This window comes from Terrapene carolina, unplaced genomic scaffold (genome assembly GCF_002925995.2).
Source record: "Terrapene carolina triunguis isolate 2854851 unplaced genomic scaffold, T_m_triunguis-2.0 Scaffold111, whole genome shotgun sequence".
Classification (NCBI taxonomy): domain Eukaryota; kingdom Metazoa; phylum Chordata; order Testudines; family Emydidae; genus Terrapene; species Terrapene triunguis.
In genome coordinates, this window is record NW_020664462.1 from 1,120,343 (window position 1) to 1,147,858 (window position 27,516).

The window sequence follows — 27,516 nt, forward strand, 5'->3', positions numbered from 1 at the left end:
AATGGAAAAAAACAAATGAAATATGGCTGTTCTCTTCTGTCATGGCGAAATCCCCCTTAGCAAGGCTGCAGCCATAGAAAATATTGTGTTCAAAAGTGTACCCAAGGCCACTTCTAGGAAGGAGCACGACATGCAGAAATGATTCTTGGCCCAGAGATTCTCCCCTCCGTTTTGTTGTTGTTGTTATTTTGTTTGGTTTGGTTTGAAACCAGAGGGCAATAAAGACCACAGTTTGTTCAATTTTATCTTGCTTCCTCCTGCATCAGGGATTCGTCCTTCATAATGAAAGGAGCCATGTGCTCAGGATAAAGATACAGAGGCAGTGCCAAACTTTTACTCGAAACTGGACGTAGAAGTAAACAGATGACAGTGCAGTTGGGGAATTGCTTATTTAAGAGCCAAGTGAATCTCTTCTGGGTCCACTGTGCATATAATATGTAACTGATGTGTATTTATATTAGTTACAATAAAAACCGCCTTTATGCTGACAGTGTTATCCAAAGATTTCAGAAAGAGTGGGGAGGTAAATATTATCCCTGTGCATACAAGTGGGGAAATGACTTGCTGAAGGTCAGAGTGAGGCAGTGTCAGAGCAGGGACTAAAAGCTCAGGTCTTGTGCTTTAACCACTAAATTGCAATGCTGCTTTGGCTAGTGGGGCAACACGCAGGTCCTCCAAGAACCGAGATGTCTCATTGTTTCCTTATGCTCCCTTGTCTCTCTATCCACCTGTTGTATTTAGGTTGTAAGCTCTTTAGGGCAAAGACTGTCTTTTTGTGTGTGTGTTTGCATAGCACCTAACATGATGGGGCCCTGGTCCATGTTTGGGGCCCCTGGGCACTAGTGCAATACAGACAATAAATTATATGGGTGCCTCAGCTCTATTACAGCCGATCATTTCTCCTGTTTGTTGAAGACCGTGTGGGGAAGGGACATAAGACACTTTTTAAAACTAGAGGGAGAAGATGCTGTGCTCTGTTTCAGCATCATAATTGGTGTGCAAAAGTGTGTGCATTGGTTTTGGGTGGGTTTGTAATTCTCTCACATCTGTTGTGGTGGATGTGCTAAATTGTATTTCCTGCCTTCAGTGAATTTGTGTATATGTGTCAACAGGATGTAGGGAGTAGAGATGACGGTGGAAATGTTACCTGACCTATCCATCCCCAGCCTAAAAGTACTTCTCAGTCAGAAATACATGTTGGTCTTCCTTCATTGGTCTCATTTATCAAAGGTCTTGGCAAACTGAAGAGAGTTACTGTCTTATTTAATAATGCTCAAAAGTATGTTAGGTGCTTCACGGTACAAATAGAAAGATATGCTCAGAAGCTTACAACTGAAGTGTTAAACTGGAAGTCATGGGGTGAGAGGGAACATGAGCAAGAAGATGAAAATTAGCTTTGGTAGGTGTACATTATTTGTAGACTATAAATAACTGAGAGGAGCAACCAATGATCCGGGGACTGGAGGGATTGATTGACACTGGAAAGAGCTAAAAAGGTATAACTTGGTGAAACTATATCCAAGAGGGGAGACTTCAACAGCTGAGTTAAGGGAAAGTGGGTGGGTCAGTTTTTGTGGCCTGCATCATGCAGGAGGTCAGACTAGATGACCATATTGGTCCCTTCTGACCTTAAAGTCTATGAGTCTATGAGTCTATGATAGAAACCTACAAAGTGGTGGTGTATATTGAGGGGATGGAGTTTAGTTAAGGCCTACAACAGGATAAATAGCAATAATAATACTTGGCACTTCTAATCCCTACAGATTATTTTTCGTGGAGATATATTTTAAACTTTTTAAACTGGAAAAAATACATTTGCAAGACAGTATGTATTGCTCTGGCATTTTGGGGTGTAATTGGAGCTGTATGCTTAAACTGTGGTGATGTTTTCTTGCATCCAGGATACAGTTTTTGCTTGACTTGACTACCATAGCTGGAATTTGGAAAGAACTTTCCCTCCCTGCCTACAAGGGCATGTTAATGAGATTCTTGGGTGGTTTTTTTTTTTTATGCTTTCCTCTGTAAAACCGAGCAGGTATCTGCTGAGTATCAGGTGGGCCTGTTCCCCTCCATGATCAGTTGCAGAGGGCAGTGGTAGGTCTTGCTCCTTATCACTTGTAGGTTCTCAGTATGCTGCATTCCAGTGTAGAGTGCAGAGGATGTAATTGCATATGGTTGTTGCATCATCCTTTTGATTCTTATAGGGCAGGTGCATTCCCTAGCCGTTTGTTGTGAAGCAGCCAAATTGATAAACAAGAGTAGGCTGATTATTCCGTGAGTGGTGACATGATCAAACATTATACAGCTTCCGTTAGGTGGTTGGTGAAGAGCTCCCCATAACTTCATAACCGCAGAATCCTTGAACAAAACCACTTCCCCATATTTTACCTTCTGCATGGCATCTAAGTACAGAGTCCTTTCAAGTAATATCCAGGTCTGCCCATGCAGATGGTGCTCCCTAATGAAGGACATGAGTCCCAGTGTTATGTGATAATGGCGATAGGCCAGTCGGGATCTAGTAACTAGAGCTGATATTTCTGTCAATAAGCCTTAATTTTCTGAGTAAGGCTATTGGCTATGGCAGTCCCAGGCAAGTTCTGCTTCTGCGGTGGTGTTAGTGGAGAGAAATGGACTTGGCTAAAACTGCCTCTTCCTAGCCTATCCTACCAAGCATGGCTAGCTTCAGGCCATGAATGATGGAAGAAACTGTCAACCTGGTGTGGACTGATAGAATTAATGTTGGCAAACTACTACAGAATGGCTCAGTGGCAATCATGTTTGATGAAAAAAATCTCTTGGCAAACAGAGCAATGGGACTGTTTTCTGAAGGGCTTGAAGCCATTGAGAACCACTTAACACACTTACTGAAGTGATACTGTGCAGAGGGCAGGTTCTACACTAAACTGATGCATAGCTCTTTCTGTTGAGTCCTTCAGTAAAATGTGGTGGTCTACATCTCTTCTCTATACCAAGCCATTGAACTTCTCTCCATGTTCACTTTGCTTTCTGGGCAGCTGTTGTCCTCTGAAGCGTGACGCTTTGGGGCTCCCCATTTCTCTCTTGCTGTGATTTCAACACCTGGCTTAATCCTGCTTAAAAGTCAAGATTTCTCTAAATCAGACTGAGTTTTTTGCTTTACATAACTAAGATTTTGTAGTTAGAATTTAGCTGATATTTTGATGTATGAGGCAGGATAAATTCCAGCTTGCACTCCCATATTTGTACTTGCTGTATAGGACATACAGTAATAAAAATTTGACAGTGTTGTAAATGGCTATGATTCCAGTAAGACATGCCGGAAAAAAATATCTTGAGTAAGAAAGGTACCATTCTACATAGTCATTTTTTTCTTCCTGTTAAATATGGTTGTAGGAAGAACAGAGGGCTGCTAACTAGACCACTTCTGAGAAAACTCTTGTCCAAAGTTGTAGCTTTGTAGAAAAGGGATCTATGTTGGGAAAAGTAAGTCTTCTATTTCATATCATGTGGATAGAGATTCTGTTAACCTCTCCTTGGCTAAATCCAAAATGGGGAGTAAATTTCTAAGCAATGTAGATGTCTCTTTCAGCGGATCCTTCCATTTCTTTACTGTCTTTCATCCAGAATAGCTGGATTTCAGGGCATGCGCGAATGTGTGTTCATGTCAGCCATACCAGTCAGAGCAGCGTTGTATGCCATTTTATGACAAGAAGCAAAGAACATCTAGGCCAACTGAAAGTACAGAGGGACATTCTGGCAAATGAGAACCAATGTAATTACTATACTTAACTCATTTGCCCTGGACAGATTTCAACTTAATTCTCTTCTCTTGTGGAGTAGAGGACCATGGGATGTCCCCAAAATGAGGGCTGGTGCTTGTCTTGTGCTACCATAAAGGCATCAGCACTTTAGGTTGTTACTGAGATAATTAAGCCTGATTGTAAGATGGAGGGTTGCTTGTTTCAGCAGCTCCATTCTCTTCTTTTAATAAAGCCTTTGTGAGGCCAGCTTACTTTTCTTGCTTGTGTTCTCAAATCCTGGCTAGTTTGATACTGATCCTTATTTCTCAGCACCCCAAGATGTGGTAGGTGTCTTGCAAAACAAGCAAAGCCATGGCCCATACGTCAAACAGCGTGCGGTCTAATACATCCCAAGGCTTGACTGAGTGTTATAAATGAGGGGAGAGGCTAGAAAAGGGTGGCAACAAGAGTGACTACCCACTGAGACATGCATACATCTTAATGGTATGCTCCCTTAATTAATTTTTTGTTTCTTATTTACACCTTCATGGCAGAAGTGAGTTTATTTTTTTTTTTAGAGGGATTTGAATGAGCTGAGGGAAATGGCTTGGGGAGCAATTCGAAGCCCAAGAGGCATGGTGGGAAAAGCTGTGGAGACACACTGGGAAAAGGATAAGCAAGAAGTAGCTAATGTTTGTTGGAAGTGGTTGCTGTTTATTGGTGAGCCACATGAAAGAAGATCAGGTCAGAGATATAGGTAGGGGCAGCTTGCTGTTCTTATCTTCACGACTCTAACAGTTAAAGCCTTAATTTGATGTGCAGTGCGATAGGGGGCCAGGGAGCTGGCTTGGTTGATGATGATGTGTTCAGAGATAGTGATATGTTTTGGATTGGAAAGGCGAGGTCTGGTTCCGGTAGTTGTGATGTGCATCTCATGTGATGAGAACATGGGAAGGGGCCCAGTTCAAACCTAGGTACTGAGTTGATCACATGGCCGATGTTGTTTTCTGTGGGTAGGTGGGAATGGAACCTGAAATGAATTTGTTAGAGATGAACCTCTGTGGCAGGGGATGTCAAAGGGAACACTCTACTACACAGAATACTCTGCACAGGACAGATTCAGAAGCAAGGCTCCAAAATGTCCAAAGAGCTGAGTCAGTATTCACCCACACAAGGCACCAGCCCCCAAAGGGTCAGTGCTTGGGTGGTGATTTTCCCACAGGAAACGTTCTGTTTCACTTGGCCTTTGTGTCTCTGCACTGCACAAAGCACACTGTTCTCGCCATGGGAATAGAAGCCGAGAACAGCAGCATGGTGTTACAGAGCTGACTGTCTAGCAGGCTCATGAAGGGAGATTAATGTCCTCCGCACATACTTGATTTTTCATCTCTGAACCTCTCTTTCGAGATATGGCTCCACTTCCCACCCACCAGCCCCCGTTGGAGCAGATGTCAAAATGTCAGTTCAGTCAGGAGACTTTTTTTATTGGGTGATTGGAAGGTTGGGTCCCATGGGTTCCTCTTTCATTTCCCCTCTTTCTTATTGTTGCTGCTATTGGAGCATCTTTCGGGCTGGGAGAGGAGAGCTCCTACTGCAACTGCTGCCAGTGCTCCTCCATGGATCTGCTTTGGTAAGTGGGGAAGAGAGGCTATAATCTCTAGCAGCTCCAGGTTACGGATCAGCTGAGCAATTTGTGTAGTGGCCGCTTGTATAAAATGCTGGCCTTGGGTGTGAGACACCTGCTCCCTGGTGTGTATCTGATCTAGGGCCCAGAGACCTCCTGTGTCTCTTGTAGTTGGTAGCAGAATGTAGTGGAATTCATTTTCATCTGTATCTTCATTGTGAACTCTTGCATGTTCTGAGTTTCAGGTAACTTGTACAGCAGCCACCTCTGCAGAGACCCTTGGCTGCTCAGTGAAGACTAGAGTTCAGATGATAGACCCTGGTGCTAGAGGTGCCACTTGCAGATGCTGTGTCTCTCTGGGGGTACAGTGGAGGACTGTGGTGTCCTCCTATGCAATGACAACAAGTTTGTGTCTGTACGGTATGCAGAGATGCATGTCAAATTCTGTAAGGAATGCCCTCTGTCCTGTAATGGCTGTCTGTTTACCTAGCCTCCTTTGCCTGGAGACTGAGCTTTTGGCACCTGTTACGGCACCTGTGATTCCCATGTGACAGCAAAGTTTTGAAATGGGATGTTTCATCCAGCCCCAGACAGGATCAGTCCTGTTATCGCCTCTTGTTTTGAAATTTCTTTGAAAGTAGAAGTTATTCTGTAGTCTGTCCCCTGCTGATCTCTGGGGATGGACGCTGCTGGGAAGGTTATCAGTCTGGTTAAATACACTGCAAGCAAATGTAGCATTAGGAAGGTGAATTCCCTCGGATAGTCCTTGTGCCCTGTTTAACCTTCAGAGCTGCATTGTAAGGGAATGCTAGCCAGCTTTTTCTGCTTCGTATTGGGTAAAGGGGCAGAGAAGTGGAAGAACCTGTACAGATCTGCATTTTTTTTGTGAGTCCCTCCTTTTTCTGAAATAGTATGCAGCCAGAGCATACTGGTACATACGGAACTATGCCAGCAGAGGTCCCAGCGTATTCTGCTTCTGGTCCTAATGGAATCGTGTTTCTGTCATGCAAAGTAGAAGGGGGATGTCAGGTCTCTGTCTACCTGCTCTACATTACATGCAGACACTGAATATATTTAGGATACATTTTACACTCCAATGGGGATTCTAATAGTCAGCAGTGTAGCATGATATGGCTATTCACCACTGTCGGATGCACTCCAACCCCAATCTTGTATCCCCCATACTCGGTGCTTTAAATAGATGTTGACAATTTAAAAATCATATTTAAAGCAGAATCCCTTAGCTATGTTTCTAAAAACAGTAAGATTAAGTGAAATTACTTCTTTTAAAAAAACAGTGCTGCTTATTAACTGCTTTTCTCTAAGCTTGAACAATGAATATCGAGTACTTATTTTCACTGTCTTACTAGCCCAGTGCTCTGGTATGTGTTGCTAAGACTGCAGAGGAATACTTAAATTATTCTTCAATTTTTTTGTGACATTATGGAAAAGGTAGTTACAATGAAGTTTTTTGAAAACTGAATTTAGGTTCAACTTTTTTTTTTTTAATCTGCCAGTGTCCTCCTAAGCTGGCTCAACCTTGTGTTCACAAGAATTTGTCCAGAGGGGAAGGTTTAGTGACCAAAGCATCAGGTTTGAAATGTGTAGGCTGTCTGGAATCCTTGGGATCAAATCCCAGCAGGGTTGATTCAATTTGTCTTCCTATAGACAGAGATAATCAGAGTTCTATTAATTTTGCTGCGTGTGGCTCTTTCATGTGGGACCTTAAAACCGCGTTGGTTTAAAAAAATAAATCACAGGGTGGTTTTTTTTCCCCTTGTGTCTTTAGTAAAATATACTCTCCGCCTCTACTACTGAGCTTGCGGTGCGTCACTGTACCTAACTGCACCCATCTATGCCCAGGGCGGCTGCATTTCAGTGGTGAAGGGATGCCTTTTATATATGCAGTCCATAAAGTGATTTTCAGGGTGAAAGGAAGTGTAGAATATATAATATTGCTGCTCAGTGAGGAGTGGTGGTATATGTCTGCAGAAGTCATCCAGCAACTGTTACCTCCCACAAGGAGAAATTCTTTGAGTAAATTTGGACTCTCTTGCTTCCCTACCTGGTCAATCAGACATTGCAAGAACTTGGAAACTTTTAGCCACTGTCTTGATAATCCCAAGAGTAAAGATAGCCAAACCAGAGTGTACAAGTCACATCAGGCATCTGAAGTGCTGCAGAGTAACAGGGTGTACTCCATTGCCTGCTGAGCCACACTTTGGTGTTGGTCTGTCTAGTCCTGGCTTTTCTCAGTCGGGTGGGTTTATGGCCAAAAGAAATAGCCTGTTCCTCTTCTGTGCTCGGGAAGTGTTGCAAGCCTGATGGTTTACTTAAAATATGTGGACATGGGAGAAAGGTATTTTACAGTGCAAGACTTAGGCCAGGTTTACACTAAAAAGTTAGGTTGACCCATTTACGTCGTTCAGCGACATAGTTAAGCTGAGTGACATAGTTAAGCTGACCAAACCTCTAGTGTAGACAACACTAGATTGATGGAAGAATTCCTCCATTAGCTTTGCTACCGCCTCTTGGGGAGTTGGATTAACTGCAGTGACGGGAGTGTAGTAAATGTCCAAACTGAAGCACTGCAGCTGCGCCGCTAAGCGGTCTAAGTATAGACAGAGCCTTATTCAGTCCGAAGGGTCTGTCAATGTTACAAACTCTTCAATAAACTTTGTACATTACACTACAGCTAGCTTCAGTTAGGGTTATTTTCAATTGTTGATTGTTGCAGTTCAGGGCAACTTCCCCAGTATTCCCCCCTCTTGTGGTCCACCACGGGCACCCAATTAAAGGTTTCTGGCTCCCAGCTGTCACATCTCTCTCCTCAGTCTGTGGAACTCCTTGCCAGAGGATGTTGTGAAGGCCAATACGATAACGGGGTTCAAAAAAGAACTAGATAAGTTCGTGGAGGATAGGTCCATCAATGGCTGTTAGCCAGGATGGGCAGGGATGGTGTCCCTAGCCTGTTTGCCTCAAGCTGGGAATGGGCGACAGGGGATGGATCATTTGATGATTCCCTGTTCTGTTCATTCCCTCTGAGGCACCTGGCATTGGCCACTGTCAGTGACAGGATACTGGGGTAGATGGACCTTTGGTCTGACCCAGTATGGCCGTTATGTTCCTGACTGGGGTTTGTCCTGGCTGCACAATTCCCCTGCCTATGCTGTGATATGTCCAGCAAGCCAGACTGCCCAAAAGGCCAGCATCTGCACTTTGCTTTCTCTCCAGAGGTTATGAACAGTGTATTGCCAGCAGTTACAAGTTACTATACCCCTCTTTCTAAGCAAGCACAATTATTCTTAAGGTGAATGCATTAGGGATATCATCTTAGAATCAAGAAAAGAACCCATATGCATGCTAAAAAGCCTCTCAGAGGTCACCCCAATTCCCCCTCAGGCTCTGGTAGGTGTCGATCCTTCACAACTGGGTTACGAGGTCATTACTGTCTCAGATTCAGAACCAGACCAACCATGAATAATTCAGTCTTTCCTTTATACAGCTTGAGTTTGGTCTTGGCCTCATAACGTCAGCAGACAATGGCCCTCTCCTCAGAGCGTAGCTTCAAAAGACTGTGTTTTTGCATAAATGGAGGTGGAGAATTTGCATTCACCTCCCCCTAGTTATTCCCCAGGAAAACCACTTAACATTTTTTGTTCCAAAAGTCCATTCTTGTCTGGCAGATTGTTCAGTATAGTCCTTGAAACCCCAGGTCTTGTATTTGTCAAATCTCCCCCCATTGAGAGAGAACATACAATTCCAGCCCACAACAATACATAAACCATTCATTTAATACAATTCACTCCAAAGATACTTAATCTGAATTCAGTTAGACCTCCCAAGAATATTGCAGGGAATTTCCATGTCTGTCACTGATGAAAATTGCCAAAGTGGTGTCCCTCTAAGCTGTATCCTGTGCCTTAGAACATGAACAAAGCAAGCAGTGGCAGTGCAAGCTTTCCCACCCCAAGTCTCAACCCAGCCACGGACGGACCAGCCTCTAGTGATAAGTCTGCTTCGCCTCTGCTGATACTGCCAAAATGAAGGTGTCCGCTCTGATGGTAGATTTTTGTGGTGTGGACCCATCTACGAGGAATTGATCTGAAAGCCCAAGATTCATTTCATATTGGTCCCTGAACAGCCAATGGACAGTATGAACTATTTGTCGCTGGTGACCTAGAGGGTCAGTGTCCCATTACCAGTTCCCTGATCTCCCTCGGCCTTCTCTCCATAGACTGCATACCAGCACAGAGATGCTTTCACATGTCGGAGCTATTTTGGCCACTGCTGACTTAGTCTGAGTTTGAATTAGTTGGCTGGAGATAAAAGCCATCAATTTCCCACAGATATTTGTGTGTAACTCAATTATGCTCTTACAGCGATTATTTCACAATGGCATTACCAGATCCCCTAACGCACACAGTATGGTAGCATACATCTGATCTGGATAGGTTGTCTTCAATCAAATGGACCAAGTTCAGCTCCCATCCCATTGTCTACTGAATTTGGCCCATTGTTTCTCAAAATGCTTTATATCAAATTAAACTCCTGAAAAGGGGCTTTAAAGAGAGGACGTGACTCTTGTCTGAGCGAGAGTTCCTGATAGATGGGTAGTGCAAGAGAATGAGCTACTGCCAACTGGATAGTCAGGGCAAGCTGCAGTGTTTGTAGAAGAGAGATGAATAAGGAAATAGTGTCTGGTATACTGCTCCAGTATGGAAAAAGGCACAGGGAAGGGAGTGGGCAAAATGTAATGAAAGGGTTGTCCTTCGATAACTTGTGTATACTGACCAGTTCTTTTGCTTACTAATAGCAGTATACAGTAGAATGTGACTTAATGGGGTGATTACCTTACCACAGAAGTGGAAGAACAGGTTATGATCAGCTGGAAGAGAGGTTGGGCCTGGGGTGAATGGAGTGTGAGTGCTGGCTGTTCTTTCTGCCCATATTACATTATGGGAGAACAGCAAGAAATTTCATTACATCCACATGAGACTCCTGTGACATCGTCTTTCCTGAGGTCCTCTGTTGTGTTAGACACTACTTGTCAGCCAGCGGGAAAGCTCCTTTTTAATATACCATAATCTTGTAAGCATTTATCATGTGTAATGACTTTGTGCTTAGGCATCATGATAGCATCGGGTCCCCAGCAACCCACATACAAGACAAACTATCTAGTAGCTCTCATCCTATTGGCTCTGGTCATATTTCACTTCCTGCATATGGAAGGAAGGGATGAAAAGTCCTGGGATAGGGACCATCACCTTCCGTGTGGTAAAGTAAATCTTACATTAGTGAACTGTGCGCCCTTGACAGCAGGAGACTTCAGTAAGCATACTAGATGGCAGAGCTGATTGAAAGGTGCTCTCCCTAGAGAAACCAGTAGCAGAATGTCCCACAGAGATTCAGCTCTCTTCCCTAGGGAAGGTCCATCCTTACGAGTGAGGCACACTAGTGGGGAAGCTAGCTTCGCTGCTGTGTTGGTGAATAGAAGACTATCTCCACGGCTGTCCAAAGAGCGCAGTTCACCAGTGTAAAACTTGCTTACGTTTTTACAGTCAAGCTTTGCTTCCCTTCAGGTGATGTGGCTTGCTGTGCTGTATTACTCTGCAGTGGTTCAGAAGTGCTATCGCCTTCTCTTACTGTACCTGGGAGAGAGGAGACCAGGCTGAAGTGACAATGTAGTTTCTGGCCCCAGCTTGTTTGAATCTTCTTCCATCCTATTTGTAGCATCAACTGGTTATAACCTGAATTCTCCTTTTCTGTGAAGCTGTTGCAGCACTGGATTGGCACTTTGTGGTGAGGCCATGGATGCAGCACAATGTCTTTGGTAGACTGTGTAGCAAGACTGCTTTGAGAAATGTTTCTCAAGCAATAGTGGAGTAATGTTGTGTTGCCCCATCATTTCTTAATAGCTGGGTGGGAAAATATAATGTGGGGCTGTCTTTAGGCAGCTTACAGGTACTGATAATCTTAGTCCCACCCTCAGGGCTCTTACATTGTTACATTAACTATTATTTGCTGGGTGTAAGGATTGGTAGTTAATAAAGCATTGGAATTGCAGCGAGAGAAAAGTATCTTAATTTAAATCACATGTATTGGCATGTATTGGAATTTTTGTACTCCTCTAACAGTAATAATGCTCTGTGCTTAAGAAAGGAATGGATAAAAGATGTACAGAATTATTGTTTAAGCACCTTTTTATCTGATGATCTTGTGGTGCTTAAAAAGCCCCAACCTGGCTTCTGTTCCTGGCTCTGTTACGTGCTTTGTGTGTGCTAGGACTATGGGTCCCAATCGTCATTGATTTAAAAAAAACAAAACAAAAAACTGCTGTGAAGTAAATGGATGGAGCATGAAGCTTATGTATGGTGGTTCACATACCACAGTTTGGGATCCCCTATTCTAGGGCACATTGTCTAACTTCAGCATACCTCCATTTTTACTGTTAGTAAAATGGAAGGAATACCTCACATGGGGGAGGTGGTAGTTTCATTACATGAGTGGAAAGTGCAGTGAGATCCTTGGATGCAAGGTGCTCCAAAAATGCAAAATACTGTTTTATGAGCTTATGAAAGAATGCTTTAATGGCATTTCTGTTTGCATGTAACCTTTTGTTTTTGTTGGGTTGGTTATGCAAGACTTGACAAATCCTAGGAAACATTCTGTGAATAAGTGGGTTGTAAGTTGAGAATAATTTCAGACTCAAAGCTTGTGGGGTCTTTTAAAGAATTCTAGCCATTATAGTTGTGAAGACCGCTTTGTGAATGTGAACTGATGCAGAAGTATCTTGAGTCTACACCAGGGGTAGGCAACCTATGGCACGCGTGCTGAAGGCGGCACGCGAGCTGATTTTCAGTGGCACTCACACTGCCCGGGTCCTGGCCACCAGTCCGGGGGGCTCTGCATTTTAATTTAATTTTAAATGAAGCTTCTTAAACATTTTAAAAACCTTATTTACTTTACATACATACAACAATAGTTTAGTTATATATTATAGACTTATAGAAAGAGACCTTCTAAAAACGTTAAAATGTATTACTGGCACGCCAAACCTTTAATTAGAGTGAATAAAGGAAGACTTGGCACACCACTTCTGAAAGGTTGCCGACCCCTGGTCTACACACTGAGGGTTCTAATGCATCTGCTCCTAACACTTTTAAGAATTGGAGCACAGTGAAACTGACAAATCTCTCTTCCTCCCACACTGCCCCCCCCCCCCGGCAATCTTTTATAATTTAGCTAGTGTCCTGTAAATTTTTCAAGCCAGACTACTGGTTGATGGGCTGGTTTTTACTGTAAAGTACTTCTCTAGCCCCTTCTGTCTGAAGACTTCAAATTTTCAAGAATTAACAAATATAAGTTTCTCTCTGTGAGGATAGTATTAACTGAATTTAACAAGCAGCGAAAGTAGAGGCACAGAGAAATTACATAACTTACTCCAGGTCATGAAGTGAATCTGGTGGAGGTGAAAGTAAAGCCCAGATCTTCTGACCCCCCAGCCAGTGTTCTAGTGTTTAGAAAATGCTCCCTCCCAACAAAATACTAGTAATGTTAGTAACAAAAGTTACTGATAGAAGTTAATTTTAGTAAAAAAAAAAAAAAAAATAACTTCTGCAAGCAAGGTGTTCTATAAATTAAGTAGGATATACTCAGTACTCCTAAATTGCTCCTTTCTTGGCTGAAAAATAGAGGTGTTTATTCTAAGGCATGTGGGATTCAACAGGTCAGTGATACCATGAGCAAGTGTTGCCTTAGACATTCAGTGCCCATCAGATACAATGACTGACTCTACATCTCTGGCTTAACAGGATGTAAGGCAAGCAGCAGGTGCTTGAGCTTTGGGAAATAAACTTTCTTTTCCTGCATCAAGTACCAGGAGACTAGTTCTAGATGTCTGATTAAAATGCCAAAAATGCCAGCTGTCCCCAGAAAGCAGCAGGCTGAGAAGCCAAGAGGAATTTTTAAGTGGCAGTAGTTCTTCTCAAAGGGTGAGATTGCAACTGTTCTTCAGTAAACTTGGCTTTTTGTTTTCACTGATTTGCCAAATCAAACAGGCAGTAGCGGGTATACAGGTATAGTGGGTAAACGATCTAGTGTACTCCCTATTTGGGGCAATGACGTTTGGTCTCTTTTGTAGAAAGGTTGGTATTGGGAGTTGAGTTTTAAACTCAGAACAGTAACTTAAACAGGTTGCCATATTGCTTTGACTGCGCTTGGTTTCTCAGGGTCAGTACTGTAATGGCAGTGGATTCTCCGTTGTCACCTTGTCAGAAAAAAGAAGTTACCAAAGTCAGGCTGCTCCAGTGCTGAGTAAGTTGATGAGTGTTTGCTGTAATATGTGCTCGGCTTACCCCTCACAGCTGTGGTGGTGTACTGCCTTGGGTTCTCAAAGCTGTTCAAACTATGCCTGTTCCTATCACAAACAGCAGGTTTATCCAGTGTGCGTCTAAGAACGGACAGGCAGAGGTAGCCTGGGGTCTTGCTGTTGGGAAACTTGTCCCTCCTGTTCAGACTATACTGTCCTGGGCTGGATTTTATCCCATTGCTCCTAGTTAGACCTCTTTGAAAGAGCCTAAACAACTACTTTCCCTCTTTGCTGTTTGCCTTTCAAAAACTTGCAGGCAGTTATCCCCTGAGTAGCCTTTTAGCGAAGCAATATGGAATTTATTTATGGTGGTTAAAAAGCTTTGTTAAACATCCATGTTCCCTGTCTCTTGTTAGGAATTTGATGGCATTTATATCTGATTAAGGCAATCACTGACATGGGGCATATTCCTCTTCCTCATCACGCTGTATCTGCTTAAGTGGCCTATCAGAGTGACTTCTACCTTGCCATAATGGATCCGAGTCTGCGATTGGGTATGCATATCCCATACTGGCCAGAAAAGGGTGAATGACCTACTGTGGGCTCAGTCAGCCCCCCCCCCCTTACACTTGCAGTAGGTGTCCATTTTGGAGGGAGGGGCTAAAAGGAAAGAGCACAGCTCATTTGGTCAAGGGAAGGAGACCAGACTTCCAGCTCTCACCCTGAGAGTCCTGGCTGGGTGCAGGAACAGCTCCGTGTCAGCAGCCTGTCAGAGCCTCCCTGAGGGGAAGGTAGGCCGGGACTGTCGTTCTCTTGATTTGCTACTGGTGACTTTGGTTGGGAACAAATACCTGCCAGCCAAATAAAATCACCTTTTTGTTTCTGTACACCCAACCAAGGATTCGTGTAGTGGTTTGTCCTGAACCCAGGAGAGGACAGGGTCATGCAGTCACATTTTTTTAAAAATAGATCATTTTGTGGAGTCACTGTTGACACCAGGTAAATGTTTGCTGCAGAAGGTTCATTGGCAGTCTCAATCATATAGATTTAACTTTTCTGCAGCTTTGCCTTTAAAGATCCAGAAACATTTATCTTTTCAATGTTGTCATCCATAAATGTAAGTTTTAAGTAAGGGATAGCTTTCATTCTTGTGAATTCCAGCATAGTGCTTTCTAGTTCTTGCAAATCCTCAACCATCAAGAGAGCCTCTCCTTGAAAAGTGATTGTGTCAACTGTGATTAAGTCCATTGTGGGATATGTGTTGTGATAGACCCAGGCCAGTTGGGTATAGCAGAAGGCAGATATACTGGCCACTGGATTAACAGTTTTCTGTTCCCTGACTGACCAGAGCAGGGGCTGCTCCAGGCTAATGAGAACACCTGACTCCAATTAACCTGCAAAGAGTCAGGTGAGACCATTAAGCTAATGTGACCACCTGACTCTAATTAAGGCCCCGCTGATACTATTAAAAAGGGCTCACTCCAGTCAGGCAGAGGAGAGCCAGAGGAGAGGAAGTGCGGCTGAAGGACTGTTTAATGAAGACACCCTCAAGTTATTGATAAGGGAGCCCTAAGGTAAGGGAGAAGCAGGAGAGCTGTGGGGAAGTGGCCCAGGGAAATGTAGCAACTCTGGCAGTGAAAGGTTGGCTGCCAACAGCTGCTACCATTAGGGTTCCTGGGCAGGAACCCGGAGTAGAGGGCGGGCCCGGGTTCCCCCCAACCCACCACTACAGGAACACCTCCTGGGAGGGGAAGTCAGGCCCCTGTCAGGACAGGAGGCTAAACTGTTCTAAAACAAGCCCTAGGGACAACAGAGACTGTGGGAATTCTCTCACCAACCTCCTTGCTGGCTTATGATGAAAAGGGCTCACTAGACTGTAACCCTGGCCCTAGAGAGAGAAGGGCTACGTGGAGGGTCACAGAGAGCCACTGAGGCTAGCATATACCGCCTAGAAGCGCAGGACCTACGGGGACAAGGTCAGAGCTCTGCCACAATGTTCACAAACTTGCCTGTCTTAATGTCCTACGCGATTTCCCTAACTCAGGCTGCATCAGTTTTGATTCAGTTTCTGGCCTATGTTCCAACTGATGTTTTTTTTTAAATCATTGTTTTCAGTGATCTGGCCTGACTAAACACCCAGCATACATGGTGGCTATTTCTGAATAAGCTCACAGTCCACTCCAGTGTGTTAATGAGGGCTTGAAGATGCTGTTGCCTTTTGGGACCTTGAAAGATTTCTTTTCAAATTCACTATTCTCAGTTCAGACTTGTAGAGTTTTATTGAGATCCCAAAGAGCAAGCTGAAGGTTGTGCTGGCTTCAGTGCAGAGTATCATGAAGTTTACCTCGTTTAAACTTGGCCTGCACAACATTTGAGCAGCCTATATTTATAGCTGCACTACACTCAGGCCAAATCAGTTTTGAAAAGTAGCTCTTCTGAGAGAATCCCCCCCCACTGTTAACTCTTTCCGTATTCCCTGTGTAATACCATCCAGATTCCCCCTACTGTGTCAGCGAAGAGAATGAAAGGTTCACATCTTCACATACTCCTCTCTTGGCTGAGCTGTGGATCTGTTAACAAAGACTCATAAAACCGAGATTTCATATGCATTTTTTGAGACACTTTCCTGACTCTGCGATTCTCTGTAAAGTTTCCCTCTGTGGGTGTTAGAGCTTGATCTGAGATTAAGGCCATATTTGCCCTGCAGATTGCAGAGTGTTTCAAAATCTCAAGCTGAAATCCAGTTTAACAGCTCTGTAACTGGTTTAAAACAAGGTGGTCAACTTTGGATCACCTCCAGGTGGACGTTATGGAGCAGCCAGTAATGGGCGCTTCTTGTGGACAAAGTGACACACTTTCTGCTTCCCTGAATTTGACATGAGCAGCGGTAGGGTCCTGAATAAAGGATTTTTTGCCCGTTTACAAGAAGGTTGCCCTTATCAAGGAAACATCTCATGCTTTCTGCAAATTACACATTTCATCTTTCCAACACACAACTTGTGGATAACCTTTGCTTTCTGTGAATTGTGGAAAGTGTTAACATCTAAGTGTCTCATTTTGTAGCTTATTATTCTATACTGGGGTGGGCAAACTTTTGGCCAGAGGGCCACATCTGGATATAGAAATTGTATGTCGGGCCATAAATGCTCATGAAATTGGGGTTGGGGTGCGGGAGGGGGTGAGGGCTCTGGCTGGGGGTACGGGCTCCGGTGTGGGGCCAGAAATGAGTTCAGGGTGCAGGAGAGGGCTCCAGGCTGGGGCAGGGGGTTGGTGCATGGGGGAAGGGGGTGAGGGCTCCGGCTGGGGATGCAAGCTCTGGGGTGGGGCTGGGAATGAGGGGTTTGGGGTATAGGAGGGTGCTCCGGGCTGGAACTGAGGGATTCGGAGGGTGGGAGGGGGATCAGGGCTGGGGTAGGGATTTGCTGTATGGGGATGGTGGTGAGAGGTGCGGGCTCGGGGGGGGGGGCACTTACCTCAAGTGGCTCCCAGAAGCAGTGGCATGTACCCCCTCCGCCTCCTGTGCAGAGGTGCAGCCAGGTGGCTCTGCTGTGTGCTGCCCTGTCTACAGGCACTACCCCTGCAGTTCCCACTGGTCACGGTTCCTGGCCAATGGGAGCTGCAGGTCGGTGCTTGGGGTGGGGGCAGTGTGTGGAGTGGAGCACCCTGGCTGCCTCTATGCGTAGGAGCTGGAGGGGGGACATGCCGCTGCTTCCGGGAGCCGTGCAGAGCGGCCCCTGACCCTGCTCCCTGGCTGAAGCACCGGAGCTGGGCAAGCCCCAGACTTTGCTCCCCAGTGGAAGCTTGAGGGCCGGATTAAAACAGCTGGTGGGCTGGATGCAGCCCGTGGGCCGTAGTTTGCCCACTCCCTGTTCTATACGATATGCTTTAGACTGGTTTCACTCAGGGTTTTAGAAGATAAGAATGGCCATACTGGGTCAGACCAATGATCCATCTATCACAGTGGTGCCACATGCTCGTTCAGAGGGAATGAACAGAACAGGGCAATACTGAGTGATCCGTCCCCTGTCATCCAGTCTCAGCTTCTGGTAGTCAGTGGTTTAGACACACCTGGAGCACGGGCTTGCATCCCTGACAATGTTGGCTAATAGCCATTGATCCTCCACACATTTCTCTTAATTTTTTTTTAATCCGGTTGTACTTTTGGCCTTCACAACAGCCCCTGTTTCCAAAGTTTGAATGTGCGTTGTATGAATACTTTCTTTTGTTTGTATTAAACCTGCTGCCTATTAATTTCTTTGGTTCTTTGTTATGCAAAGGGGTACATAGCACTTCCTTGTTCATTTTCTCTGTACCATTCATGATCTTGTAAATCTCTATCATATCCACCCTTAATTGTCTCTTTTCCAAGCTGAAGATTACAATCTTTTTAATCTCTCCTTATGGAATCTGTTCCATACTTCTAATTTTTGTTGGCCTTCTCTACCCCCCTTCCTATTCTAATGTATCTTCTTTGAGATGAAGTGATCAGAACTGTATGCAGTGTTCAAGATGTGGGTGTGCCATGGATTTATATAGTGACATTATGATATTTTCTGTTTTATCTATCCCTTTGCTAGTGGTTCCTAATGTTCTGTTAGCTTCTTTGACTGCTGCTGCACATTGAGCAGATGTTTTCAGGGAACTATCTACTCCAAGATCTTTCTTGAATGGTAACAGCTAATTTAGGTCCCATCATTTGGTAAATGTAGTTGAGATTATTTTTCCAATGTGCATTACTTTGAACTAATCAACACTGAATATCTGGTCCTGCGTAATTTATCAGTTTGTTCCGGAACCTTCAATACTGACACCTCAATCTGGGACAGGTCCTCAGATTTGTCACCTAAAAAGAATAGCTTGGGTGTAGGGAATCTCCCTTAGATCTTCTGCAGTGAAGGCAGGTTCAGAGAATTAGGTTAGCTTATCTGCAACAGCCTTATCTTCCTTGAGTGCTCCTTTAGAACCTCAATTGTCCAGGGGCCCCACTGATTGTTTGGCAGGCTTCCTGCTTCTGAAGTACTACATTGTTTTGCTGTTAGTTTTTGTGTCTTTAGCTAGCTGCTCTTCAAATACTTTCTTGCTCAGCCTTCTTATACTTGACTTGCCAGAGTTTATGCTCCTTTCTATTTTCCTCAGTAGGATTTGACTTTCAATTTTTAAAGGATGCCCTTTTCCCTCTAACTGCCTCTTTTACTCTGTTTTTTAGCCATGGTGGCATTTTCTGGTCTTGTATATTCCAAATAGGGTTGTCAAGCAATTAAAAAAATTAATTGTTCGATTAATTGCCTCTTAAACAATAATAGAATACCATTTATTTAAATATTTTTGGGTGTTTTCTACATTTTCAAATATATTTCAATTACAACACAGAATACAAAGTGTACAGTGCTCACTTTATATTTCTTTTTATTACAAATATTTGCACTGTGTAAAAAAAAAAATAGTATTTTTCAATTAACCTAATACAAGTACTGTTGTGCAATCTCTTTATCATGAAAGTTGAACTTACAAATATAGAATTATGTACACTGCATTCAAAAATAAAACATTGTAAAACTTTAGAGCCTACAAGTCCAATCAGTCCTCCTCCTTGTTCAGCCAATCACTTCTACAACCAAGTTTGTTAACATTTGCAGAAGATAATGCTGCCTGCTTCTTGTTTACAATGTCACCTGAAAGCGAAAACGGGCATTTACATGGCACTGTTGTATCCAGCGTCGCAAGATATTTACATGACAGATGTGCTAAAGAGTCTTATGTCCCTTGATGCTTCAACTATCATTCCACAGGACGTGTCCATGCTGATGACAATTTCTGTTCGATAACGATCCAAAGCAGTGCAGACCGACGCATGTTCATTTTTATCATCTGAGTCAGATGCCACCAGCAGAAGGTTGTTTTTCTTTTTTGGGGGTTTGGGTTCTGTAGTTTCTGCATCAGTGTTGCTCTTTTAAGACTTCTGAAAGCCTGCTCCACACCTCGTCCCTCTCAGATTTTTGAAGGCACTTCAGATTCTTAAACCTTGGGCCGAGTGCTGTAGCTATCTTCAGAAATTTCACATTGGTACCTTCTTTGCATTTTGTCAAATTTGCAGTGAAAGCGTTCTTAAAACGAACATGTGCTGGGTCATCATCCAAGACTGCTATAACATGAAATATATGGCAAGTAAAACAGAGCAGGAGACATACAATTTTCGCCCAAAGAGTCCACTCACAAATTTAATTAACACATTATTTTTTTAAATGAGCATCATCAGCATGGAAGCATGTCCTCTGGAACGAAGGCTGAACCATGAAGAAGCATATGAATCTTTAGTGCATCTTGCGACGCCAGCTACAACAGTGCCATGCGAATGCCTGTTCTCACTTTCAGGTGACATTGTAATTAAGTGGGCAGCTTTATCTCCCATAAATGTTAACAAACTTGTTTCTCTTAGTGATTGGCTGAACAAGAAGTAGGACTGAGTGATCTTATAGGCCTTCCTGCATTTGCTCCTCTTTTCTCAAAAGGTGCCCCAGTTCCTAATAAATCTAAAGCCCTCCTCCCTCCATCATTGCCTCATTTTCGCATTGAGACCCTGCAGTTCTGCCTGTCTTCCTGGCCCTACACCTGGAACTGGAAGCATTTCAGAGAATGCTACCATGAAGGTCCTGGTCTTTGGTTTCTTACCTAGCAGCCTAAATTTGGCTTCCAGGACCTCTCTCCTATCTTTCCCTATGTCATTGGTACCTACATGTACCATGACCACCGGCTTCTCCCCAGCACAGCACATAAGGCGGTCTAGATGTCTTGTGAGATCTGCAACCTTTGCCCCCAGCAGGCAGTTCACCATATGGTTCTTCCTGTAATCACAAACCCAACTCTGTTTCTAATAATTGGATCTCCCATTACTGTTACCTTTCTCAGCCTAGTAACTGGGTTCCCCTCCTGTGGAGGGGTATCTTCAGTGTGAGAGGATACCAGGACATCATCTGGAAGAAGGGTCTCAACTATGGGATTGTTTCCCTCCGTTCCAGCTTGATGCTCTCCTTCCCCAAGACACTCATTCTCTTTAACAGCACAGAGGCCGTCAGTCTAGGGTGGAACTGCTCTTCTGTATCCCTGAAAGTTTCCTCTATGTACCTCTGTCTTCCTTAGCTCCTCCAGTTCAGCCACTCTGGTCTCAAGAGCCTGTACTATGTCTCTGAGGACCATGAGTTGCTTGCACTGAATGCACACATGCACCTCCTACTCACAAGGCAGGTACCCGGACATGCTGCATTCAGTGCAATAAACTGTATACCGCCCACTCTGCTGCTGGACTCTGCCTGTGTTATTTTTTTCTTGCGTAGGTGGGTTTGGTTTAGTTGGGTTGGATTGGGTTTGGTTAGGTTATGGGGATATTATTGGACTAAATTTAGAATATGTTTGTTAGATGTTTCTTCCTCTCCCACTCCCTCTCTAACATCCACTGTTTCCTGTTTCTGTTCGTTGGCTCGTCTTCATTATTATCCCCTGCTGATTCAAACTAAGCCTCTTTTTAAAAACTCCATTTCTCTCCAACAGGTTGGCTTGTGAGTCACTTTCAAATATTTTTTTAAACTCTCCCGAGTGTCTGCGTATACTAGTAGATTTTTATAGAAAAGTTTGAACTGCCTGGTCCTGGAGCAGCTTCTAGGTCTGTATTTGTGAGGCAGTAACAAAGCATTAGGTCCTGTCCTACAATCAAGACAAAATGTCTTTTGCCAATTGCAAGCACTCAAGCTGTGTTTTATGTTACTGCACAGTCTACTCTGGCTTGGTTGGCAAATTAAACGATTGCTTGCTTTTCCCAGCAAAAATAACTGCCTTGAAACTGTCTGTCTGTAGCTGTAAAGTTCAGATCCAATCTCTTCCTCCGCCTCCCCCCATCACCATGATCGGATTGCTAACAGCCAGGATGTTCATACTGAGGTTCAACCTCAAGCATGCTCAGCAGTGTGCTTCTCTGTGGTCAGTATTTGTATTGCCGACAACTAGGCCCATACCCTTCCTCTCACTGGCATGCCAGCAGACAGCATTCTGCCACCTCTTTTGAGTGGTAGCTTAGTTATGTTGCTCTGCCCAGCCCCTTCTTCTTCCTATCCGTCAGGCACCCCAGTTCCATTCCCACTCAGCCCTTCCCCTCTAGCTGGTATCTCATCTCTCCCTCTGCTCTCCCTCTTCGAACTGATAACTTTATTCTGTTCTCTGCTCAGCCCTGTCTCTCTCTGCCCCGACGCACCTAAGTTCTCTTGGTTCTATTCCCACTCTGCCCCTCGGACTGGCTGCTCACTTGCTGGGACTGATGTCACGCAACCTGCTCTCATCCTCCCCTGTTGTCTTTGTCTGGTGGTCAGGGAGCCTGATGGCACAACTTCTTGTCCTGGGCTTCCGAGCAATGTGTTTTTCCAGCTTGCTCCCGAGGAGATGTGCAGCTGGATGGCTGTAAAGCCAAGCTGATGATGCTCCTGTTGCTCCTCTTATGCACTCTCTTTCCCCTTTCCAGCTTCCTATCCTGCATACGGTGCCTTTGCTGAAGTGCTGCACATGGTGGACCTGAGAAACCCCCAGGACGCATTCCGGGATGGCAGCTAGGTGACGACAGCTGAGGATGACCCTGACTGAAAAGCTGCGCGAGAAGATATCGCGGGCGTTCTACAACCACGGGCTGCTGTGTGCTTCATACCCCATTCCCATCATCCTCTTCACTGGCCTCTGTATCCTGGCCTGCTGGTAAGTGCTGCAGAATACTTGTCTGCACAGGTCATTGCTCAGGTTCTTTCTCTGAGCATGCACACTGTGGAACGTGCTGTCCCTGAAGTGTTTGGTTTAACGTAGGAGCTTCCAGTCATTGTCATGCTGAGGAGCAAAATGGGAAGCCAGGGACAAAATACCTTGATGTGTAAAAGCAGACCAACTAATGGTCAACTCTGGAACCAGAAATAGGAGGCCGGGAAGGGGGAATGGTGGTCTTCCCCTCCTACCTACACAATATTCAGCCTAAACTACTGTGCCTGGAACTTCGTCATCTTCTTCTTATCCAGCCCAACCCTAGCTCATCTGCCCAGTTCTTGTTCTTGTAACTCCTGATCGCTTGGCTCTTCCTCTGAAAATAGGGACTCAGATGGGGAGTGGGGTGCACTTACTATTACTGGATAATGGGGGATGTTGGGCTGGTTCGTAAGAGGCCATTATTATTTAGACTGGGGTCTTGGGGACTGTGGCAGTTGGGACAGGGGACCCTGTTGTGCTAAGCACTGTGCAAAGACACATTAATAGCTTCTGCTTTGAAGAGCTTATACTCCTAAATACCTGCCTAAAATGATCAACATTAACTAAAGGGTGGAAGTTGATCTGTTATGACCTGCCTCTTCTCCTCTCCAAATCCCTGCTTTTAGGGGGCCTCCAAACTGTGTTAAAATAGATGATAAAGAAATGCCCCTTGAGCACTGGTCTTCTACTTGCTGTAGGGCAGCTTCCTCCATATGCATAACACTACAAGGAAGTGATATTATTTACTATTTCTGTAGTTCCCGGCACCACCTTGTTTAAAGAGAAATTTCCAAAAATGTGTTGGACAGCTGCTGAAGAGTGTGAAATAAAAGGGGCCTTTCTCCGTGTTTGGCAATGTCCCGTGGCAGGGGAATGTTGGCCCTAGGATTAAAAACCTCCTAATGGATATTACTGATGTATCCATTACTAATAGGTCTGGGTCTCCATTTGAGAACACAGAAATCCAGGAGAGGGGAGTCTACATCCCAAGATTTTTGAGTGGAGGCCCTGGGTTGCATCCCCATCAATGGACCCATGTGCATCCAGGTCCAGATCTAGCAAAGATCCTGGACCCTTATTCCAGATGGCGATCAATAGGCTGTAGCTATGATCACGTGCTTTTTTCTATGGGCAAAATCATGAGTGAAGTTCTGTTCATAATGTTCTCCAGGGCAGTTTAACAAAAGTGAGCTGGGTTGGCCCCATGTTGTCCAGGAGTGTCTAGGTTCTCACCTCCAATTCAGATGGCAAGCACCGCTCAGATATTCCTTCTCTTCAAGAAGGCTCTATTCTCAAAACCCAAATTCCACAGCCAAGCCCAGAGTAATCTAGCTACAGGATATTTAAGAGGTACCAGTTACAAACACATCCAAATAATCTCTTTTATTATACCTTTAGCCTTGAGAAAGTATGCCATAAACAGGGCATCTTTAAGGGCCTGGTCTGTAGGGAAGGCATAGTAGTGCTAAGTCATTAGAATGGATTGATCTACTCAAGGCAAGGGTAAAGCATATCTTTTTGGAGTTCTTACAGTAAAGTTTTTTAATAAAGGCCTAAGACCTTTGACTGATGACCATTTGGTAGGCATTGCCAGCTCACTAGAGACTGCAAATGGACATGGGATTGTCCTCTCACTCAGACATAAAATTCCTTAGAGCTGCCTTACTTCTCAACTCTACACCAGTGAGGAAAACTCCCTGCTGGGAACTAAAACTTGTTTCAAATGTCCTGACTAGGGAACCCTTTGATCCCTTATAAGAAGTGCCATTAGATTTTCTAGCTTCAAAGGTTGTCATCCTGACTTCAATCAATTGGGCATGGTGTGGTTTTTTTTTGGGAACTTAAGGTCATATGGGGAGTTGCAATCCTGCATATCTCATGAAGGCAAATTTTGCTAAGAGTTAACATAGCCTTCATTCCCCAGATAAATCTGGTTACAATAAAGTGTTTTCTTCCAGCCTTCTTGCCTAATATGCAAAACACACTTAATAAATTTAAACAACCAAACAGAAATGAGCACATCTCTGGCATGGTCTGTCAGCTCTTAAAACAAACAAACAAACAAAAAACTTGCATCTGAAGAAGTGAGGTTCTTACCCACGAAAGCTTATGCTCCCAATACTTCTGTTAGTCTTAAAGGTGCCACAGGACCCTCTGTTGCTTTTTAAAAAAAACCTCACCACCATTGAATGCAGTACTAAATTCAATCAGTCTCTAGATTTGTTGGTCTAGAACACCCATCATAAACTAAATGAAGCTACCAAGGCTTCAGTTATTAGATGGCTAAATTGTTGCTTTCAAGAAGCTTTCCAAGCTTGAAGCCATCTTTCTCCTCAAACGCTCATGTTCGTGAAGCCTCCTGTCCTGAAGGACCATATGAAACATATAAAGAGATGTTGGGTGGTCACCTAGTCATGGAAACATGCTTCCACACTTTCGCCAAATGTTACAAATTAAACTTGCACGCCTCATCAGCCCCTGCTGTGGAGGAGGGCTCTGCCTACTATGCTCACCCATTAACTGATATATAGTTAGATGCAGTTTTGGGGGATTTGTAATCTTCTCATCCATCTTTTGTTTCCCTCTCTGGTGAGACACTTGCTGTTGGACATGCCAGTCTGGTGGATCTGGAGACTATCCCTGCAAAGAATAGCAAAATTCCTTAACTGGCCTGAAGATGTCCTTTCTTCTAGTAGGAAAGTCTGCAAATCAAACCCACCTGGCACAAGGACTAAAGTTTAAAGGAATTAGCTCGAACTGGCTGTGGCTTCATAGGTTGTGGCTGTTTCAGCCTGACTTGATTGATAGGTCTGGTTCTGCCTCCACGGAACTCGAAGCAAGGTTAAGACCCATTGTAATGGATCTGTGGACTTTCCTGCTAGAGAAGAAAGGACTTTTTCAGGTGAATTGAGAAATTTTTGTATTTTACTCAATTGCTAATCTGACTTCAGCTGTTTTTAACTCTTGGAGCTAAGCTACTTTATGTTCCCAATACCCAAAGGGACTGCAGTCTCCTGGGGGAGTGACTGATAAAATTAGAAGCAAATACGCTGCGGAATGGGACTACCCTGGTCTGTTTCCAAAATAAACCCAAACTGGTGGTATGGAGATAAAAATATGAAAATCTTTGTCCCCATGATGCACATTTGTTTTTTGGGGGTCCTGAGAGCAGGGCACAGTCGTGAAGTCCTCAGTGGAATGCAAACAGTACTCATTCATCATTCAGAAACTGGCATCTCACCATTATTAGCCTAGGTTTGTGCATTTACCAGAGTTAAGCAGTGAGCCACTGTTGCCAGCAGCTGGCTGTGAACCAGACCATCCCTTGCCATTGCCACCCCTGCCCACGGATAATTACTGGCCTAGAAAACGAAAACCTGGTTAACCAAAAACCATATAGATCACGTGCGTCTTGCACTGCTCCCTGAATCCTGTCAAGCTCTTTTAGGACCACAAGTGGGAATGAATTGAAATGTAGAGTGTCCTCAGCCTTGTTTCTCTTGGGCAACAGGCAGCAAGAACACTTCAGCCAGTGGAATCTCTCACTGGACCCAGGTGGTGAGGTTGTGCTGTTTTCCCTGTCTCAGCCAGACTGAGGATTGGCTCAGAGCTCTTCTAAGGCATATATTATTATGATACCTGTGTGTGCACAGGGTGGTGGTAACTAGTAGGTTCCCTCCTGTAAGGGCTGGCAGGTCTCCATCCTTCTTTGGCTTATTCATTAGCAGAGGGTCCCTCTGGGATAACGTGGAGGTGGTGCTGCTGAGTTGGGGAAACCTCAGGAGTAGATGGCGGAGGTGACTTCTGCTCTTCTGATTCAGTGTTTTGAAGAAGGCTTGCAACTGTAGGGTTGGCAGTTCTGCTGGCTCCTCGGCTGCTCTTAGCTCAACTGGCAGTTCTCCAGCCTGCCTCTCTATGCTGTGTTGAAAAGATGGAAAAACAAATGGGACATAAATATATTTGCTTGGACTGCATCATACTGTATCTCAATTACTTGAGTTCAGCAGTAATCGAAACCTGCAGATGACCACTTCTTATCTCTGTGCTGCGGTTACAGAATGCCCGTAAGCTGTGTTTTGGGCACTCGGTCTCTAGAAAGGACCTTTCTCAGAACCATGGCTGCTTCTTAGAGCTTCCTGTTTTCTAGAGTTGTCATTGATTCAGAACCCTACTCTCTTCCTCCCCACCTCCATCTTTTCCATTCCTGCCTGGCAGCTAGTGTTCAGGAATGCTCACTGGAACCTTTTTGCTCTCTAAATTTCAGCTTTGTTTTCCTCAGTCTTTCCTTCCCACCTGAGCTCCATTTCCTCCAATCTCTTCTAACTCATTCTAGAGCAGTTTGGAGTCATGTGGTGCACACCATCTTAACAATGAACTAATCTCGTCAGGTTTCTGAGTTGTCACAGTGCCTGGCCACTTGGGGAAAGCTGGAATCCCTCTGGCAGCTCAGCTGCAGCGCTTGGTTTATTTTAAACATCTCTTTTGTTTCCATAGGTGCTATGTTGTTTGCTTCTGAAGTAGTGGCTCTGGTGAATTTCTCAGTGTCACTGCACTGCTGTCTCCCAATTCCTTTCTTCTCTTCCCACTGCCAACTTACCTCTGTCGGTGGCCACCAGAGCTGTTGCTGTATTAGGCCTGTCCATATTAATGCTGAAACCCACCTAACCTTGTTAGCATCTTCTTTGAAGCCTGTTATCGGGGTAGCCTTGAACAGGGCCATAAAATAACACTCAGATTCTATGGCTTTGATCTGATCTCAGAGCCTTTAATCCTCACAATACCCCTGTGATATAGGTAAGTATTCTCTCCCCCGAAAATTGATGCAAGTTGCAACCACCCCAAAAGGAGTCTGAGGCAGGACTGGGGATAGAATCCAGGAGTCCTAACTCTCATTCCCCGGCTTTGCCTGCTAGAGAATGCTCTTTTCCTTTCTTGCCTTACACTGACACTCTAAGTTAGTCTAACTCTGAAGGGTTTTTTTGCAGCAGTCCATTCTCCAAGGCAGTTTCCGAACGCACACAAGGTACCAATAAGGTACAAGCTTGTTCCTCTAGGCAAGGCTTGAGCAAATGCGGCGATTGTTATGGTTA

At 44.4% G+C, this 27,516-nt stretch overlaps 1 protein-coding gene across 1 annotated transcript in view; it reads left to right on the top strand.

The window, feature by feature from the left end:
- SCAP (SREBF chaperone) overlaps nucleotides 1–27,516 on the top strand; it is a 93,744-nt gene that overhangs the window by 4,287 nt on the left and 61,941 nt on the right. Inside the window, exon 2 of the mRNA XM_026651991.2 lies at nucleotides 22,161–22,387. Coding sequence (XP_026507776.1) covers nucleotides 22,266–22,387 — 122 coding nt within the window. The 5' untranslated portion in view covers nucleotides 22,161–22,265. The remainder of the gene's footprint in view (nucleotides 1–22,160; nucleotides 22,388–27,516) is intronic.